Genomic DNA, 18,207 nt, shown 5'->3' with positions numbered 1-18,207 from the left:
ATAATCAAAAAGCATAGCCTGAGTGAGCTTAAATTATCACCATCTGTCTAATGTCCCGCAAGAGAACTTGTTCGCAAACATAAAGTATACCACTAAATTTCTTCAACATTTCATAATGGCGCTTGCAAGCATGCTTTTTTTTTTCCCTTCAGAAGCATGGTTTAACACGCACGAGAAATACAAGCATGTTAGTTCCTTTTCTCCGAACAATGACATATATTGGGAGCTGGCACCAATGGTGCCCAAGTTCGCACACCCAAATTTGGCTTGGATCCAAAATTTAAATTTGGTAATACAACCTTCATATTTGGCCAAATTTAGCAAGACAACCCTCAAATTCAGCTTCCATATGGCAAATTCGTGTGCAAAACCAAACAGGCTCTGCGTCCCATCACTGTTTCAGATACTACAGTCCGCTTGTCAGTGACCGACCTGTTTTTTTTTTAAGGGAGTGAAGGAATCGGGATTTCAATTTTATTGTACATTTTTTTTCGTTCACAGACGAAAAGACCGAAATTTATGAAATTTCGTCAAAATTTCAATCATTTATCGTCTTATGCTCTGTGGGTCCTATATATCAATGAAAGAACATTCCAAAATTAAATATTTCGTTCTCCTCTAAAATTCTCAAATTCGTAAAATTTTAATCCCGTCTAAGCCCAACCCAGCCCAGTCCGACCCAAAAATGCAACACACTTACGGCCCGGCATAAATCCGCGACACACTTACGGCCTGGCCCAACCAGCCCATCAGACCTTCCTACCCGGGCCGAAGCTCCTGGCCTCCTAGGGCTTCCTCTCCCCACCATTCTAGAACAGCTCGGCGGCCTCTGCCTCTGCATCTCCCTCCCTCCCTCCCACTCGCCCCTCTCCCCGCCCGCACTCGCACTCCCTCCCACCAGCAGCGGCCGCGGCAGCTAGGGTTTTAAACTTCTCCCCGATCCCCCTCGGCGCCCGCCGCCGGATCGCCGCCGACGAAGATGGTGGGCCTGGGCGCGATGCCGGGGTACGGGATCCAGTCGATGCTCAAGGAGGGCCACCGCCACCTCTCGGGGCTCGACGAGGCCGTGCTCAAGAACATCGACGCCTGCCGCGAGCTCTCCGCCATCACGCGTACCTCCCTCGGCCCCAACGGTGGGTAGTATGCTCTCATGCGGTGCTCCCGTTCGTCGCGTGGCTTTTGGGTTTGGTCGCTCGAGGAGCAGGGGGATCTGGAGCGAGTAGAACGGACTCGTTGGGTAGCGTGAGGCCCACCGTATCGTGCTGTAGGGGGGGTGTTCAGGGTAGCGGCGGCCTTTGATGCATCGACGGGGCAAACAGCTTGTTTCTGCTGCAGATGTGGCGAGGCTGAGCTTGCGCTTGTTGAGGAGCAGCGAGAGTTTAAAGAGACTATGCCGATGCTGCTCTGATTGTTAGAGCTTATTAGGCTTAGGTGATGCTGCTGCTGAATGTTTGGGTAGTACGAAAGATGTCAGTCCGTGGTGTGCCATTTGAAATTGCGTTCATTTGTTTGGAATGTTTGGATCACGAGCAATTTGTTTGTCCAGCACAACTAGTCTACTACTCTCTGTAGATAACATTTGACTTCTTTTTACTTAAGATGCTGAGAGGTTTCGGTGGTTGGTTACCGGACAGTATCACTGATCTGGTTCTCTTTGTGTAGGAATGAACAAGATGGTTATCAATCACTTGGACAAGCTCTTTGTGACAAACGATGCTGCGACCATCGTGAATGAGCTTGAGGTTCAGCACCCGGCTGCTAAGATCTTGGTCCTAGCTGGCCGAGCTCAGCAGGAGGAGATTGGGGATGGTGCTAATCTCACCATATCGTTCGCCGGTGAACTGCTTGAGAAGGCTGCAGAGCTCATCAGGATGGGCTTGCATCCAAGTGAGATCATCATTGGCTACACCAAAGCCATCAACAAGGTGACCTACCCACCCGTTCCTATAAGCTTTGTATCTTTACAACCTGCAATCTGATGGCTGCCTCTTTGTACCTTTGTATTTGGAATGCAGACAACTGAGGTCTTGGAGGATCTTGTAGAGAAAGGCTCTGAGAACATGGATGTAAGGAACAAGGAGGAGGTTGTGTTAAGGATGAAATCTGCTGTTGCGAGCAAGCAATTTGGCCAGGAGGATATACTGTGCCCTCTTGTCGCTGATGTAAGCTAATCTGTACCATCTTACTCTTGAGGGAGTATTTTATTTTTCACTCAATCCTGATACCAACTCTTAATTGGTTTGTTTTATCGTGGCCTTTTAGGCCTGCATGCAAGTTTGCCCCAAAAATCCTGCAAACTTCAACGTGGACAATGTCAGAGTGGCTAAGCTGACTGGAGGTGGTTTGCATAATTCTTCTGTGGTCCGTGGGATGGTTCTGAAAAATGACGCTGTTGGGAGCATAAAAAAAGTGGAGAAGGCAAAGGTGAGTTCAATATGCTGCACTTCGTTGGAATGGCATACTTGTTGGTTATCTGTCAATGTTTATGCCTTTTTTCTGTTCTATCAATTTCGATGTTTTTCCAATGAGAGGAGGTACTGTGAATGGAGGCTTAGATGATATAGTTCTTGATGTTATGATTATTTTGCTATTGGGGTACTCAGGGATAATCCTTGTTTTCATATTGCACCGTAGTCATGGACTGTTTTTTTTTTAATGTATACGGTTAAGTAGGGCCTCAGGGCCTGTATGCCTACATAGCATTACATCCTCATAAGTCTCCAGTTCCCTAAGTGGCACCCTCATGAATCAGTTCTTTCTTAGAGCAGTCGCAGCACGATACATTTATGCGCTTGCGTTATTTTTTTGCACTAAGTAAAGTTACTGGATGGTTATATTCTCCACAAGTTACCACAAATTATGGAGTAATGGCTTCCTAATTTTAAATAATATGGGCAGTAATATGTTGTGTTCATTGTATTTAATATGCACATAGGAATCTTACACTAATATAAATACTCATGGTTCCTATATGTTATCTGCCAGTGTTTCTTTCTAAATTCTAAAAGCTATCAATATTCAGATTGCAGTATTTGCTGGCGGTGTTGATACCTCTGCCACTGAAACAAAGGGAACTGTGTTGATACATTCCGCCGAACAGGTATGTTCTTACCGTGAGAAATCTGCTCCCTTCTGTTATCAACTTGTTCCTAGTTTCACTTCACTCAGTATAGTTTCGAGCGTTGCAAACTGTATAGTTGGCTTCTGTTTGATAGATATGTTTCTAATTCTGTAATATATGTACATCCAACAGTAGATACCTTGTGCATAATTCTTGGGTTCTTGTCTTGTAAATATGCTGAAGTTAAATGGTATTTTGAACTCTCGATGTCCTAATATGTTCTTTGGAGCACATGATATTGCTTTGCTTCTATAGTTCATTCGAAACTCCATTATCTATAAGTATCTGCTGCAGCCTATAACACTAGTGCTTTTTGCAGCTAGAAAATTATGCTAAGACTGAGGAAGCTAAGGTGGAGGAACTTATCAAAGCTGTTGCTGACTCAGGTGCCAAGGTTATTGTCAGTGGAGGAGCAGTTGGCGATATGGCGTTACATTTCTGTGAACGTTACAAGTCAGTGTTTTGCTTATATGAGTCATGATCTGAATGGATTATCTAATTTTTCTGTACGCTAGTTTTCTTTGTTGAAAACTTCTTTTTGACGGGAGAGTTATTGAATATATTTGATTCGCGATAAAAAACCCCAACTGGAGGTTGTCGTATAGGAAAGCATCTCAAAGTTGGGTTTATTTGATGTTTAGCAGTTGACCCTGGTCATGACCTTTTCCTTATTGACGTTTTGTTTGCAGACTAATGGTTTTGAAAATCAGCTCGAAGTTTGAACTGAGAAGATTCTGCCGTACTACTGGGGCTGTAGCAGTTGTAAGTTATGATTCCAAAATATGCTTGTTGCATAGCATGGTATAGCCTACTTATTCTGATGTTTTGTGCCTTTTCAAACAGTTGAAACTTAGCCGACCAAATGTGGACGAATTAGGTTATGCAGACTCTGTTTCGGTGGAAGAGATTGGCGGTGTTCGAGTATATTCCGTGCCTTAGTGTTTTCATAGAAGATGTGTCGATATTCTTCCTCACCATATTTTGTTTGTTTTATAGGTGACCGTCGTCAAGAATGAAGAAGGTGGAAATGCTGTGGCTACCGTTGTCTTGAGAGGCAGTACTGACAGTATACTAGATGATCTTGAAAGAGCTGTTGATGATGGCGTCAATACTTACAAGGTATATCTGTGATATATATAGAGTAGATTGAAATAAACTTTTCTTTGTTTTGGAACATCCATACTTAATACTTTGTTGTTGTCTGATTAGCTAAGATTATTTGACTGTTGGTGTTTGTACTAGTCAATGTGCAGGGACAGTCGGATAATTCCTGGTGCTGCTGCAACGGAAATAGAACTGGCAAGGAGATTGAAGGAGTTTTCTTTGAAGGAAACAGGGTAATTATATATTTCTAATGTGATAGTAATTTTTTCATGTACTAGGTAAACTGACACTTCTGAAACTGTGAAACATGGTGCTAGTTTAAAAGAAAAGGATCTTGGATTGGATTGCTAGTCTTAATTGACAAGTGTTGTTGAGCTGTACGGTTTTCAGTACTTGTCATAAATAAGTTATTGTTCATGTTCTCCTGTTTTTATTGTGACAAGACAGATGGAATAAAACTTTCTGAAGTCAAAGATGCAACTTTTTGAACCATGAGGTTGTAAATCTTAATTATCTAGAGACAACCTGCGAGTATCTAGAGTTATATTGTTTAGTTGGGTCTGGTACATTTGATCTGTCAACAGTGTTGTTACTTTTATCGATTTATGTAGTTTGGTTGATGATGCCAAGAAATGTTGAATTATATACTATGCTTTTTCCCATCGTTTGTTGATGGAATGGTTATGCAGGTTGGACCAGTATGCTATTGCAAAATTTGCTGAAAGCTTTGAAATGGTTCCAAGAACCCTGGCTGACAATGCTGGACTTAATGCAATGGAGATAATATCATCTCTTTATGCTGAGCATGCTGGTGGCAACACAAAAGTCGGCATTGACTTGGAGGAAGGTGCTTGCAAGGATGTCTCAGTCTTGAAAATATGGGACCTCTACGTCACAAAGTAAGCCTATGTTTCAATAGTTTTGAAAAACAGATGTAGAAATTATGTGGGGAGCTGGTTAAGTATGTTTTTAAGCTGTTTATGCCATGGTACTAAAACATGTATTCATTTTACATTCATTTTATTGGTGCTGGTTTTGCGTCTTAGATGTTGTGGAAAATGCTACACCATGGTGGTCATGCATGCATTTTGTGTTTTCAAATTCGGGACATGAGTTTGCATAACTTCTGTAGTCGTTTAAGCTGCTTTCGCTAATTACTTAGCAGATGTCTTACTTTACTTCCTTCACTGTTCAGGTTATATGCCCTAAAATACTCTGCCGATGCTGCATGCACTGTGCTACGGGTTGACCAGGTAAGAGTGTCAATCTTATGTTATCGTTCATTTATATGAAATAGGATTGTTTGTAGTTTGTATGCTAATAGTTGCATTCCTTCACTGCACAGATCATCATGGCGAAGCCAGCCGGAGGGCCAAGAAGAGATGCCCAGCCTGGTCCTGGTGGGATGGACGAAGATTAGTCTCATCTTTGTACTCCGGTTCTCGTTGTATCACGCTTGAGTTTTCAGAGCAGAAGACGTTTCTCCATCTTGTCTAGGTTTGATTCTGTAGAAGATTTTGGGTTGAGCTGATATCTTTTGTGGGACTTACGAGTTCTTTCCTGGTGTGTTATACCGATGCAAGTGGAACTTCAGTTCTAGCTGAAATACTGAAGGCAATCTAGATGGATATTGGCTTGGTAACGTTGAAAGACAGCAGCGTGCAGCGGCTGCCATTCTTGAATGCAATAGGTTGGCAGCAACTACCATCCTTATTTGCAACTGCAAAGTTGCCTGTTCCGTATTGGACTACCATGATGTGGTAGGCAGCGGAGGTACGAGTCTTGGAGGTATGCTGGTGTCGCGTGACATGGCATGGCATCCATCGTTACAAACTGCCAGCTGGTACTTACCCGCGTTGTGCCTCACCGTTGCACTTAGTCTGCATCGTGCCCTCGGCTCATTCTACATCACTAGGCTCAAATGCGGCTCATGTTATTTTGTGATTACAAGGACAACTTACAGGCACACATCACCACATGTGTATTCACACACGCAAATATGCCCCTTATCATATGGCTCATGTTGCTTCTTTGCCACCACGTAGTGTCCCTTAGTCAACCATTCATTCCAAGGGGTTGACCCAACAAGTTTGTCGTGCTACTCTAACAGAAGTTTAAACTATGCCTTACCCTCAGCTCTAGGGGTGGAGCTAGGATTTGAAAATGAGGGGGTCAACTAGTTCAAACTGTGCCTTACTCTCGGCTCCAGGGGTGGAGCTAGGATTTAGCTATGAGGGGGTCAACTAGTTTGTCGGCAGAGCCAGGATTTGAAGATGAGGGGGCGAAGAAGAGAGCAATCAAGAGATGTAATATAGCAATATATTAAGTCTCAAATATAGCATTGATATCGTATAGCATCATTGTTTGGTAATACAAAAGAAAGCTATATTTCTATGAGTTTAAGTTTAGGTCTACGACTACTAAGCTCATCGAACAAGTTGATGACCTCTTAAATGGTGACCTTTGCAGCCAGTTTCTTCTCGATATAGATGATCATGTAATGCCAAAGAAAGTCATGTCCCATTTTATTTCAAAGACGTGTCACAAGTTTCATAGATGAAAATCCTCGCTGGTGTCTTGACAAGTTTCATAGTAGTGACGGCATATTTAAAACTACATTATCAACTAAGTACAGAACATAACACGTTCCTATGCTCAAATGCCTCAGTTTCCCCAAAACAGCCCCGACAACCTTCAGTTCATTGCAGTACTATCACTTAACAATTGCATCATTTTTTCTACAGAAGCTATGGGGTAAATAAATACATTTTAATCATATACGCAAAAAGAAATTCAACTTCTCTGTTCATGCCCTAATTTAATTCGAACAACTAGCATGCTTAAACTGAACTTCAAAACACCCTTAACGCTTATGGCAAATTTTAGAGCTCCATATCACTCAAATTACTCAAGATAAAAAAGATGTGTGAGAGCTACTTAGAAAGATAATTAAACGATATACAACATCTTCAACTACACTCAGAAGTGATTCAGGCTCTAAGGCCCCCAAAACTACTCAAAATCGAGACAACCTAGTCTGTTGATGACATATTATTCAATAAACTTGTGAAATCCGTATCTGTCAATTTACTTAGCCAAAAAACTCATAAAATACAACCCGGAAAGCTTATGGAATCCTTTACAACTTTTGTTATTATGGACTTGGCTGATTCAAACTCGAAGGCCCTCGAAAAAGAGTGTGATCTTTTACTACGCAGGTTGCGAAACATGTACGTGAAAACAGGTACACGCTTGGGTAGGGGGGAGATGATCGCCCCTTGTCCCCCTGTTGGATCCACCCCTTCTTTGCTCTACCATCGATAATTTTATCGGTAGTGATGGTCGGACAATTCATGGTATGGGACGACTGGTAGGTTTTGAGGTTTGGTTGTATTGATAGGCATAATCCAATACTAAATTTCTTATACGATTATAAGTCATTTTGTATCTTCATATTTTATGCTCGTATATTAATTTCCTTATACGAGTTGATGACTTATTCCAATTTAGTAACCATTTTCTATAATTCTTGTGAGGAGTGTTTTGCCCATCCTCTATCCCCCTCCCCCTCCCCAACCACAACCCCCCTCTCGACCTAATGGCTCTACACTACCATAAACCCATCATATCATCATTAATACTCCATCCATTTAAGAATGTAAGGTGTATTTTATTTTAAAAATTCACAAAAAGTAAACTTTGATCGTTAATTTTTTAAATATATTATCAATTGCTATAAAATCAATATCATATTAAAAGTATAATGAAATACAAATATATTGAAACACAGTTTGTATACTAAATATGGATATAATTTAACTAATTGTCAGTAAAAACTTATAAAGTTTGACTTTTTCGAAAACAAAATACGTCTTGCATTCTTTAACGGATGGAGTAGAACTCGGTCATATTGAACCAACAATTTGCACTATATAAAGTTCTCACTCTTCATGCTGGGGCAGACTTAGATATTGTACTTTGCTTTGACCGCCTGATAGATTGCTTGCATTGGCATATGCTCCTATCCTTCTCTCTCCCATTTATGACGGAGTATATTGAAGTTTTGGGGAACCGATAGTTTTGCTAATCCACAAAGGAAGACACTAGAGGCTGGTATTCCTCTTTTTAAGTGAGAGTTGGAAGTTACAACAAACAAGCGTCTTGGCACCAAGGGAGTGTGGTGCTTTGAAATTTAGTATTGTTGTGTGCATACTAAGGGCACACTCCATCAATTCCGATTCCGGAGAATCGAATGCCAAACAGGGCGCTGCAAAATGTTTCGGAGAATCAGGGTGAATCGCTGAAACAGGATTGGAGGTGTTTTAGCCAATTTTCTCACCCAGTTTGTACCTTGCCCTCGCTGCTCGGCTGCCGCCCGTGCCGCTCGTCCGGTCACTGCTGCTCTGCCCGACATGTCGAATGGATAAGGAAGAGAGAGATGAGGGAGGGAGATAAGGGGAGAGATAAGGAGAAATAAGGGAGAGAGATATATATTACTTGTGTTAAAAGAAAAATCAAATAAATATTATTTGTGTTAAAAACAAAAATCAAATAAAAACCAAAAAACAGCATATCAGTATAGGACAAAAGTGGTCAATTACATCACTATCCTCTCTTTCAACAAACCGAATCTAGCCAACTAGACAAACGATTTTCAGAGGTGATTTTGATTCACTGGAAAATATTTTCATAGAAAATTTAGAATTGAAACGTTTCTAAGAGAACCTTAATCCTAGCAGGCATGCCCTTAATTTCTTTTTGTTTCTTTCTAGTATCCTAAAGCAGATTTGTTTTATTTTTTGAGTTATGACAGTGTAATAGTTATGTGCATCTTTGATGTCTTAGATGCCTTTCTGGTGCATAGACCGGGAGCTGTAATTTTGTATTAAGAAAAGAGTTCTCATTCTTCTTATTTAAGGTGGCCTATATCATACAATTATTAAGGGCAACCTGGCCATATTTAGCCTAGAACAAAGCCCCAGAAGTAACACCTGTGGCTTCATCTCCAAATTATGAAGGACATTTTAGGTAGGTAGAAAACACCGTTACTAGTACACGATGGACCTTTACTCACCAACTAAGCATTTATACTTTTATTTCTACTATGATAAATTTGATACAAAAGTTACATGTAGAGTTCTCATTCTTCAATCTCATAGATAAACGAATGCAAGGGACATAGATAATGCTCCCTGCTATCCATGTCATGTTAAATTTTTCTCACCCGTTAATAGCGATGGGTAAAGAAAGTATACTCGTCGTCTACGGGTGAGAACAATCTAGCGGGTATCGGAATGAAATAGCTTTACCTGTGTCTACCGCCCGTTTGTGACTTAGTATTTTATTTTTAACCTACATACCATATAAATACATAATTAAACAGTGGATAGAGGTAAAGTAATCTTTACCCATACCCTTGCTTGTCTGCCCGCCAAGCAGACATGCTTGCCCAAGGATTTGCCCATAGACAGAGAAGAAGGATTATATATAGCTCTATTAGTATATTTTGCCATAAATAGATAGGTACAATTAGCATATCTACTCAAAGCATAAGGGGTAACCCATATGCTATTCCTAATTTTCAGAGCAAAATAGTCATTTTAAATATGGTTAAATGGGCCGTTCGTGCCGGCCCGACTCGGCACGGCTCGGTTATGACACGGCCCAAACGACCCATCTACAGTAACGGGCCGTGCCGTGCCGGCCCGCGTGCCTTCCCCTTGGCCCACGGCACGGCCCGTCGGTGACCGTGCCGTGCCGGGCCGGTCCGGGCACGATTTCGGCCCGATGGCCCGGTCGGCCCGACGGGCCGAAATAGATAAAAATATTAAAAAATGAAAAAATACATAAAAATATATAGAAAATAGATAAAAATATAAAAATAGATAAAAAATATTTAAAAATAGATAAAAATATTTAAAAATATAAATAAAAAAAAGAAAATAGTGCCGGGCCGGACCGTGCCCGTGCCGGCCCGACTTGACCGGGCCGTGCCGTGCCGGCCCGTCGTGCCGCACGCTCGGCTCAGGCACGACCCGTGGCGTCGTGCCGTGCCGGCCCGGTCCATCGATAATCGGGTCGTACCGTGCCTGGGCCGTGAGGCCGGCCCAGTAGACACTTTAAGTCATTTCATATAATGGCCAAATTTGTAATTTCACTAGCCTCACCAAAAGCACTAAAGCGATCACCCACAAATTCCAATTCCCCTCCGCCCAAACCTCCACCGCCTCACCGCGCTCCCTCCGGCTTCCTCCGCCCTCCGCCGCGGCGAACGACAGACGGCTCGCCGGAGCGCCGCCACGACCGACCGCGACGGCCTGCTCAGGTACGGCACCGCCAGCTTCGGCTAAATCTTAATCGAGTTTGTTCGCTATTGCATCGTCTTCTCACGCTGTGACCAGCAATGCACATTTGAGGGAAGAACACTTCAATGGGGCCTGGGTAGAGTGAGGGAGGCGCGGGAGTGCGGGGGACGGCGGGAGATCCTGGGGCGGCGCGTAGGGTTGCTGCCAGGAGACGTGCATTTTGAGGCGAGTGGACAGTGGAGTCGAGTCGCAGCGGTGTTTGAGGTTGCCGGTGAGGATTCCGGCGGGGCTTCCAGCGGCATTGTCTCAGAAACGCGAAAGGGTTTGGGCTGTGCCCCATTTGCGAGAACTTCCCTGCTGCACTTCGCATGTCTGTGAGTCCGTGACCATGCAGGAGGACAGAGCAGTGTGATGGTGGAAGCAGAAGAGGAGAGGGGGAAGAGAAATGGAGGATAAAAGAACGTCGGTTAGAGGATTGCGAGGGAATGGTACATGAAGGAGATGGTCGAGCTTTTGGGGGTACTAAAATGAACCAGTATTGTTTGACGGTTTTATACATCAAAATCAGGGAATCTTATCTTTGGTGCTGTTTACCTGATATGCTCATTCTGAAGTAGCTGTAGGCGTTTGGCGTTTGGCTTGGTCTGTAGATATTGATGATTTTGTTTCTAGTTTCATCTGCATGTTGTATGATAAGCCTGCATTTTGGTCACGTAAATAAGTACGGTTTCTAGCTATATGTAGCCCTATGCTGTATCATTTTTTAATGCAGAGAGTGCAGTCTTAACACTGTCATTGGGAAGGCCCAAAAACTTGAAAGTACATTGATACATATTTGTCTGGGAATTGAAGACTTTGGATGGGCTTAGATTGAATTATATGCACAAATAATCAGTATTCTAAAACAAGGCTTCTTGGCCATATAGTATGTTTGGGTCTCCTTGTTACTGTGTAATTGTTGTTTAGGCCTAATCAGGCTGATTAGACTGTATGATCATAATGAGGTGGGTGATCGAATGAACACCGCTTTTTGCTGTTTAGAAGCTTGCAAGTAATAGTGGTTACTCAGACGTTCTGCCTTGTAGAGTTGTTACTTTCCATACTTGTTAGGATTCCATAAAGTTAGTTTACATATCTTGTAGGAGAGCCCTATACACAGTGAGTGTATTGTAATCGGGTGTAGCAGTTAGATAATTTTCTCAGCCTAGGGTGATTTTTTCACACTGCACTACTGCAGGCTATTCAAAGTTTCGAACCCCCAGTCTGCCAAAATGCCACTCCCTCTTTCAATTGGGAATTAATCCTGCCTTTCAACTCTCAGGAACCCCCTCGTTTTTCCCTTTTATTTTCCCTTCTTTCACCATGAAGAACATATCCAATATTTTTTTGCAACAGCTGCACGTTTAAACCTGTAGATTTGAAATCAAGTGTCAGTTTTGCTGTGAGCCTGCTGTGAGTCCCCTCAGACAGCTCCCCTGTTCACTTCTCTTACTTGGGGCCCCATCAAACTCCTTCCCTACCCTTTGAACACGCCATTACAGTTGCAATTTGGTAGCTGGTGTTAACCTTTCTCTGGTGAGTTTTCCTTTGCTTCTACTCTCTAGAATCGGTGGGGATGCCACTTTCTTAACTCTATTCTAGCTCACTGATTTTTTAAGTGGGAAAATTGATTATATGTCCCCAAGTTGATCAACCTTTGATAATATGTTCAAAGTTGATCATCCTTTGATCATATGTCCCATATGGACTAGTTTATAACAAAATTTCGTATTGGGTAAGAGAGGTGAAGGATAAACTTCGTTACAAACTGGTCGAAATAAATGTAACTACGAATACTTGAATATCTTTGTTACCCTGATTTATTTAGTAGTCAAATTAAAAAATCAGTGAGCTAGAATAGAGCACCTTAAGCCATTTGTAGCATGTTTTTTTTGGGTTATTAAATCATGCACAACACGAATGATGTTAACAGGTCTTATCCATTGAAACCTGCTACCTCGTGCTATTCTTTGATGACAGCCAACCACAGAAGCCATATATACTACTTCCTCACGAACGTTGATACGTCTAGAGGATAAAGAATACTTCTCCACTTGAACTTGTCACTGTAAGTGATTCCATACTGATGTAAATGTTCATTTTGTCAATCTTGATCCTGTGCACACTTTACCAATGTGTGTTTATTTTTCTTGGTCTTGTGTTATTCTATTATTGCCTTTGTAATGACATGCCATTGGATGTGTTGAAAAACATGTTATTTACAGTGATATATCATATACAGTCTCAGTAGGTTTATATGTAGACTGTTCACTTATGTTTGTTGGCTCAATGATATGCCAGATGCTGCAATAGTTTGTGAGGTCATATACGTACTTGTGAATTTGCTATTCATTTGCAAGGAGAGTGTCTTTTCCCCATTTATAATCAATGTTTGGAATTTGGATCATTCGTCATTCTGCCCTCATATGATAATTGTGCAGCTAAATAGCTTATATTTGGAAAAGGGATATATTGAAAATATTATCCAAATGTTCAAGCACAATTATGGGCAAGATCATATGAGTTTAATTTATACATTGGTTTTGCATATGTAAAGAAAATATTGATTGCATCATGCCGAATGACAGATAGAATCACTGAGTATTCTTTCCTGCTTGATCTCATTGTATTTTTTATTGTTTTCAATTCAACTATCAACAGAACAGAACTAGCATTGCAGTCAAGTGAGTTATGTTGGAAAGAGGATGGCATTTTTGGCATGGTTTTGCATTTCTCCTTGAATTACTTAATTTGTCATTACTCCATCATTAGTTTCATGTTAGTATTTTTCTGTTATGGAAACCATATTAATACTTTCCAAGTTTGTTAGATTGATTGCTATTAGTCCTAGTCAATTAGCTCTTAGTCCTAGTCTGTTCCTTACTTTATTTAGATGACTCCTAGTATATAAAGGTAGCCTTAGTCTTGTTTAGGAATCAATCAAGAGTCAATCTAGTAAAGGGCTTTTCCCACCAAACTCGGCTATGATTAGAGCCTCTTCTCGACGGGAGAAGCCTGGCAATTAGAGGGTGATCTGCCCCTATCGTATCTGTTGTTCTCATACCATAATATTTGGCATCAGAGCAACAGATAGGATAGGGGCAGATCGCCCTCAAATCGCCGGGCTTCTCCCATAGAGAAGAGGCTCTGATCATAGCTGAGTTTGGTGAGCAAACCCCTTATAGAATTCAAATAAATGTGTATTTTCAGGTGCTACTAATGCTATTTTTTTAGGGGCATGGTTTCAGTTACTAAGAATTATTATCTCCTTTGTAAATTTCATGGCCTGATGCACTTAAGGTTTTGGCATAATATTGTTTGAGAAAGTGATCCAAAGGTGTGTATCCACTTTCAGATAATTTCTGCTTAAAGAATGACTCAGAGCATACTGATTTGCAGCTGATAGAACTTTATCTGAGGCCTTTTTCTGCTGTTTTTTTTTCAGAGAATATGGTCGAGTGCAACAGAGAAGAGGCCTTCAGGGCCAGGGAAGTTGCTGTAAAGAAGATGGAGAATAAAGATTTTGTTGGTGCTGAGAAGATTGTACTTAAAGCTCAAAAGCTTTTTCCAGAGCTTGAGAGTGTATCTCAGCTGTTAACTATCTGTAATGTGCACTGCGCAGCAGAGGTAAGGGTGAACGGAGAGAAGGACTTGTATGGAATCCTTCAAGTGGAGGAAGGAGCGGATGAAGCCATGATAAGAAAGCAATACCGCAAGCTTGCATTTTCACTTCATCCTGATAAAAATAGTTATGCTGGTGCTGAAGCAGCTTTCAAGTTGGTTTCTGAAGCTCATTCTGTACTATGTGATCGAGCAAAGCGTTCTCAATATGACATCAAAAGGAAGAATGGGTTTAGGAATGTGCCAAAGCAATCTAAACAGCAGCCATCAAAGAGAACTGATGCAAATAAAGGGAGTGTGCCTGGATCCGGACCAACATTTTGGACCATATGCCCACACTGTCAGATACGATACCAGTACTACAGCTATATCCTGAACAACATGGTCCTCTGTCTGAACTGCAAAAAGAATTTCTTTGCGTATCATCTAAAGGAACACCCCATGCCTACTTCATCAAGTGTACCTAATGGTTCCCAAGTTCCTGCAAACATGTTTCCAAATAAACAGCGTGACACTCTCAGTCAACAAGGTCACCCTGTGAAGCCTTCGTGTGCAGGCAGAGACACAGTTGTGAAGCCAAATGTTTCCCAAGTCCCTGCAAACATGTTTCCAAATCAACAGCATGGCATTCCCAGTCAACATGGTCATCCTGTGAAGCCTTCTTCTGGCGGAGACGCAGATGCGAAGCCAAGGATGAATGTGGCCCAACGTGATGAATATGTGAAAGAGTATAGAAGGCCAGGCAGTGATGAGAAAGCTAATCACTCAGAGGTGACAAGGGGGAAATTTCAGTTTTCAACACTGAAGCAAGATAAATCTTCTGTCCCAGCTGAAAATGGGAATATGCGTGGAAGGTCCATGCCAGATCCTGCTGATCCAAACATTGTCGACAGACAGAAACCGGTTGGAGAAGATGCGTCTGCAGTACCAGATGCCATGAATGTGCCGGGTTCTGCAGAGCTTTCTTCTGCAGGTGGAAAAGCGGATGGGGATCCAAGGATAAATGTTGCAGGACACAATGAATACATAAAAGGATATAGCAGCTCAGGTGGTGAGAAGAAAGCTAACCGGTCAGAGATGATGAGGGGGGGAGTTGAAATTTCAATGACAAATAAGAATGCAGGTGGAAGGTCCATGCCAGATCCTGTCGATCTAAATATTGACAGAAGGAACTTGGGTAGAGAAGATGCATCTACAGTGCCAAGTGCTGTAGGATCCTCCGGTCCCCGTAGGTCAGGTAGGAGGCAGCAAGATGCTGATGGCAACATTTGCTTGAGCTCTGATAGCAAAAAGAGGCAGAGGAAGAATGATTTGCCATCTAATGTTAACATGAGCTGTAAGCAAATATTTGATGATAATGTCACTTGTTCTGACAGACAATCAGATCCACCCCATGTGTCCAACAAAGTAGACGTCCAAGAGAAGGCGAAAACTACAGATATAAGTGATCAGGGCAATATCAAGGAAGAAGCTACTGAAACTGTTGGCGAGAAGATGCCTTGCTATTCCGAGTGCGTCTCCTTACCTGATCCAGACTTCTTTTATTTTGAGAAGTTCAGGGATGTCAATCTGTTTGCAGTTGGTCAGATATGGGCCCTTTATGATAACCTTGATGGTATGCCAAGATATTATGCTCAAATAAAGCATTTTGATGCTTGCAACTTCAAAGTACATTTGACTTGGCTGGAGTATGATACAATGAATGAAGACGAGGAGAAATGGATTTATGAAGAACTGCCTATTGCTTGTGGAAACTTTTGCGTTCGGAAAGCAAGAGATATATCACAAGACAGGTCCATGTTTTCTCACATTGTTGCATGGACAAAAGGTAAAAAAAGAAACTCATATGTCATATATCCTAATAAGGGTGAGGTATGGGCTCTTTACAAGGGATGGAGCATGGAATGGAGCTCAGATGCAGGTAACCATAGATCATACGAGTACGAGGTTGTGGAAGTCCTGTCAGATATGTCAGTCAATGATGGTGCTACTGTTATCCCACTGGTCAGGATTAAGGGCTTTGTCAGTTTATTTGCGACAGCTAAGGACAAATCCTCATTTGTGATACCATCAAGTGAGCTACTTCGATTTTCTCACTGCATCCCATTTTATAGGACAAATGGAAATGAAAAAGTTGGTGTCCCGGGAGGGTTTCTGGAACTCGACAATGCATGTCTCCCTGCTGACCTGGATGTAGCATTTTCTTCTGTTACTCTTGACTCTTACATATCTCTCGGCAAGAAAATAAACAGCACATTTGTTGATATGGTTACTGACAATACAAGTAGTAGAATGGATTCTGGAGGTGAGCAAATTGCTCAAAAGGAAAATCACTCTGAAGCACATGATTGTCACCCAATGTCTACAGATAATCATGAAGATATATCTTTTGAACAAAATACACCCTCGCAGAAAAGTGCTGGTGGTGCCAATGAATTTGGTGATTCCTCTCAGCAAAACTGCCTCTCCCCCAATATATACACATATCCTGATTCTGATTTCCACAATTTTGAAGAAGGCCGCTCGTGTGAGAAGTTTGAATGCGGACAAATATGGGCTTTATACAGTGGTATTGATAAACTCCCCAAGTTCTATGGCTGGATAAGAGAAGTCGAGTCAGAACCTTTCAGAGTGCATTTGACCTGGCTTGAGGCTTGCCCTCAAGAGGAGCAGGAGAAATGGTGGTTGGAGCAGGAGATACCAATCAGCTGTGGTACATTTAAAGTTCGAAACTGGAGAACCAATTATGGTACAAATGATACTTTCTCTCATTTAGTAGATGCCAAACAAACTGGCATTAAGTGGCAGGTTGAAATTCTTCCACAAGTAGGTGATATATGGGCCATCTACATGAACTGGGCACCTGACTGGGCTCCTTTCAGCATTGATGCTTGTGAATTTGCCATTGGCGAGATCATCGAGCGCACTGAAGCTTGCACAAAGCTCACTTTCCTGGCTCAAGTTGGTGGTTACAGATCAGTGTTCAAATCTGACAAGCGAAAGGGTGTCCTGGAGATACCTGCTGGAGAGAGATTGAGGTTTTCTCACCGTATTCCCTCTTTTCGTCTGACAGAACAAAGAGGTGGCAAGCTCCGGGGCTTCTACGAGCTTGATCCAGCTTCTGTCCCTGACGTTTTCCTGTACAGGGACACCTGACCCGGTGACTTGCAGATATCGACGCAGACTCTAAAATTGATAAACTTAACTTGTTTGTGGTTAGAATTATGTCTTAAAATGTCCTGGTGTCAAATTGTTCGGTGTACATATATGCCAGTTAGGCTTAGTCTTACTCGAACCGTGCCGACATATGGAGAGGCCACCTTACCTGTGGACTGCCATTTTGTGCCAAGGGCAAGTCCTATCTTCACTGGTGCTTGTTAAGTCGTCAGGTCACTACTGCCTCTGGAAGAGTTGTCATCTGTGCTGTTTAAATCGGACTGCAAACAGTAACTCTTGTTTTCCGGGTTCTTCGTATGTGTTCCGTGTTTAAACTTGATGGTCTCAGATACTATTGCAGGATTGCAGTACCTTGCCACTGCACTGTGGTTTTGCTATGCAATGGAGCGTAACCTGGCCTCTTAAAATTTGGCCTGCAAATGCTGTCGTTCAACATTTGTATGCATAATGTACGAGTTTTCATAGGCGTCCTAAATGGAGGTTTACATTCGCATCACCATTCTTGAGCCGGTACCGGAAAATACACATTTTTGTTGTTGAAAATATGTGCCATTGACTTCGCTTAGGCATTTCGTTCCTACCATTTTAGTTGGCTTTTTGCGTACAAGAATCGTCCAACCAGAATTCTGATTCCATTGAAAATATATGTTCTTCCATTACTTTTTTGATTTCTCACTTGATCCTCACCAGCGCTTGGGGGTGCCGTGGGAGGGCACCGTGAGGCAGAAGGTGACCAAGTGGTAGATCTGGTGGTATTTTCTTTACCGGCCAATTATGAAAAATGTAATCTAACCCCATGAGGACTTTCGCTATATTATATCAAACAGTTGTTTTGTTCCC

The 18,207-nt window shown here is 42.0% G+C and overlaps 2 protein-coding genes across 5 annotated transcripts; both read left to right on the top strand.

Annotated features, from left to right (window-relative positions):
- Positions 1 to 834: 834 nt before the first annotated feature.
- LOC133886671 (T-complex protein 1 subunit theta-like) lies at positions 835 to 5,879 on the top strand. The gene is made up of 13 exons (XM_062326447.1): positions 835 to 1,133; positions 1,663 to 1,925; positions 2,016 to 2,162; positions 2,263 to 2,424; positions 3,023 to 3,100; positions 3,441 to 3,574; positions 3,811 to 3,883; positions 3,965 to 4,042; positions 4,118 to 4,240; positions 4,364 to 4,458; positions 4,915 to 5,124; positions 5,421 to 5,478; positions 5,571 to 5,879. Exons 1-13 carry the CDS (start codon positions 980 to 982, stop codon positions 5,643 to 5,645), a joined length of 1,650 nt encoding a protein of 549 aa, XP_062182431.1. The 5' UTR covers positions 835 to 979; the 3' UTR covers positions 5,646 to 5,879.
- A 4,533-nt stretch (positions 5,880 to 10,412) lies between these two features.
- Positions 10,413 to 17,776, top strand: LOC133886669 (uncharacterized). Of its 4 annotated transcripts, none has more exons than XM_062326446.1 (4): positions 10,413 to 10,550; positions 12,550 to 12,637; positions 13,870 to 13,906; positions 14,015 to 17,776. In XM_062326446.1, exon 4 carries the CDS (start codon positions 14,020 to 14,022, stop codon positions 17,344 to 17,346), a length of 3,327 nt encoding a protein of 1,108 aa, XP_062182430.1. In that variant the 5' UTR covers positions 10,413 to 10,550; positions 12,550 to 12,637; positions 13,870 to 13,906; positions 14,015 to 14,019; the 3' UTR covers positions 17,347 to 17,776. The 4 variants fall into 4 exon arrangements, with proteins under 4 accessions (XP_062182430.1, XP_062182428.1, XP_062182429.1 ...); XM_062326444.1 differs by having other exon boundaries at positions 12,503 to 12,637; XM_062326445.1 differs by lacking the exon at positions 13,870 to 13,906.
- The last annotated feature ends 431 nt before the right edge of the window (positions 17,777 to 18,207 follow it).

This window comes from Phragmites australis, chromosome 12 (assembly GCF_958298935.1).
Source record: "Phragmites australis chromosome 12, lpPhrAust1.1, whole genome shotgun sequence".
NCBI lineage: Eukaryota > Viridiplantae > Streptophyta > Magnoliopsida > Poales > Poaceae > Phragmites > Phragmites australis.
Note: the sequence above shows the minus strand (reverse complement) of the source record. Positions and strands in the feature narration are given on the sequence as shown.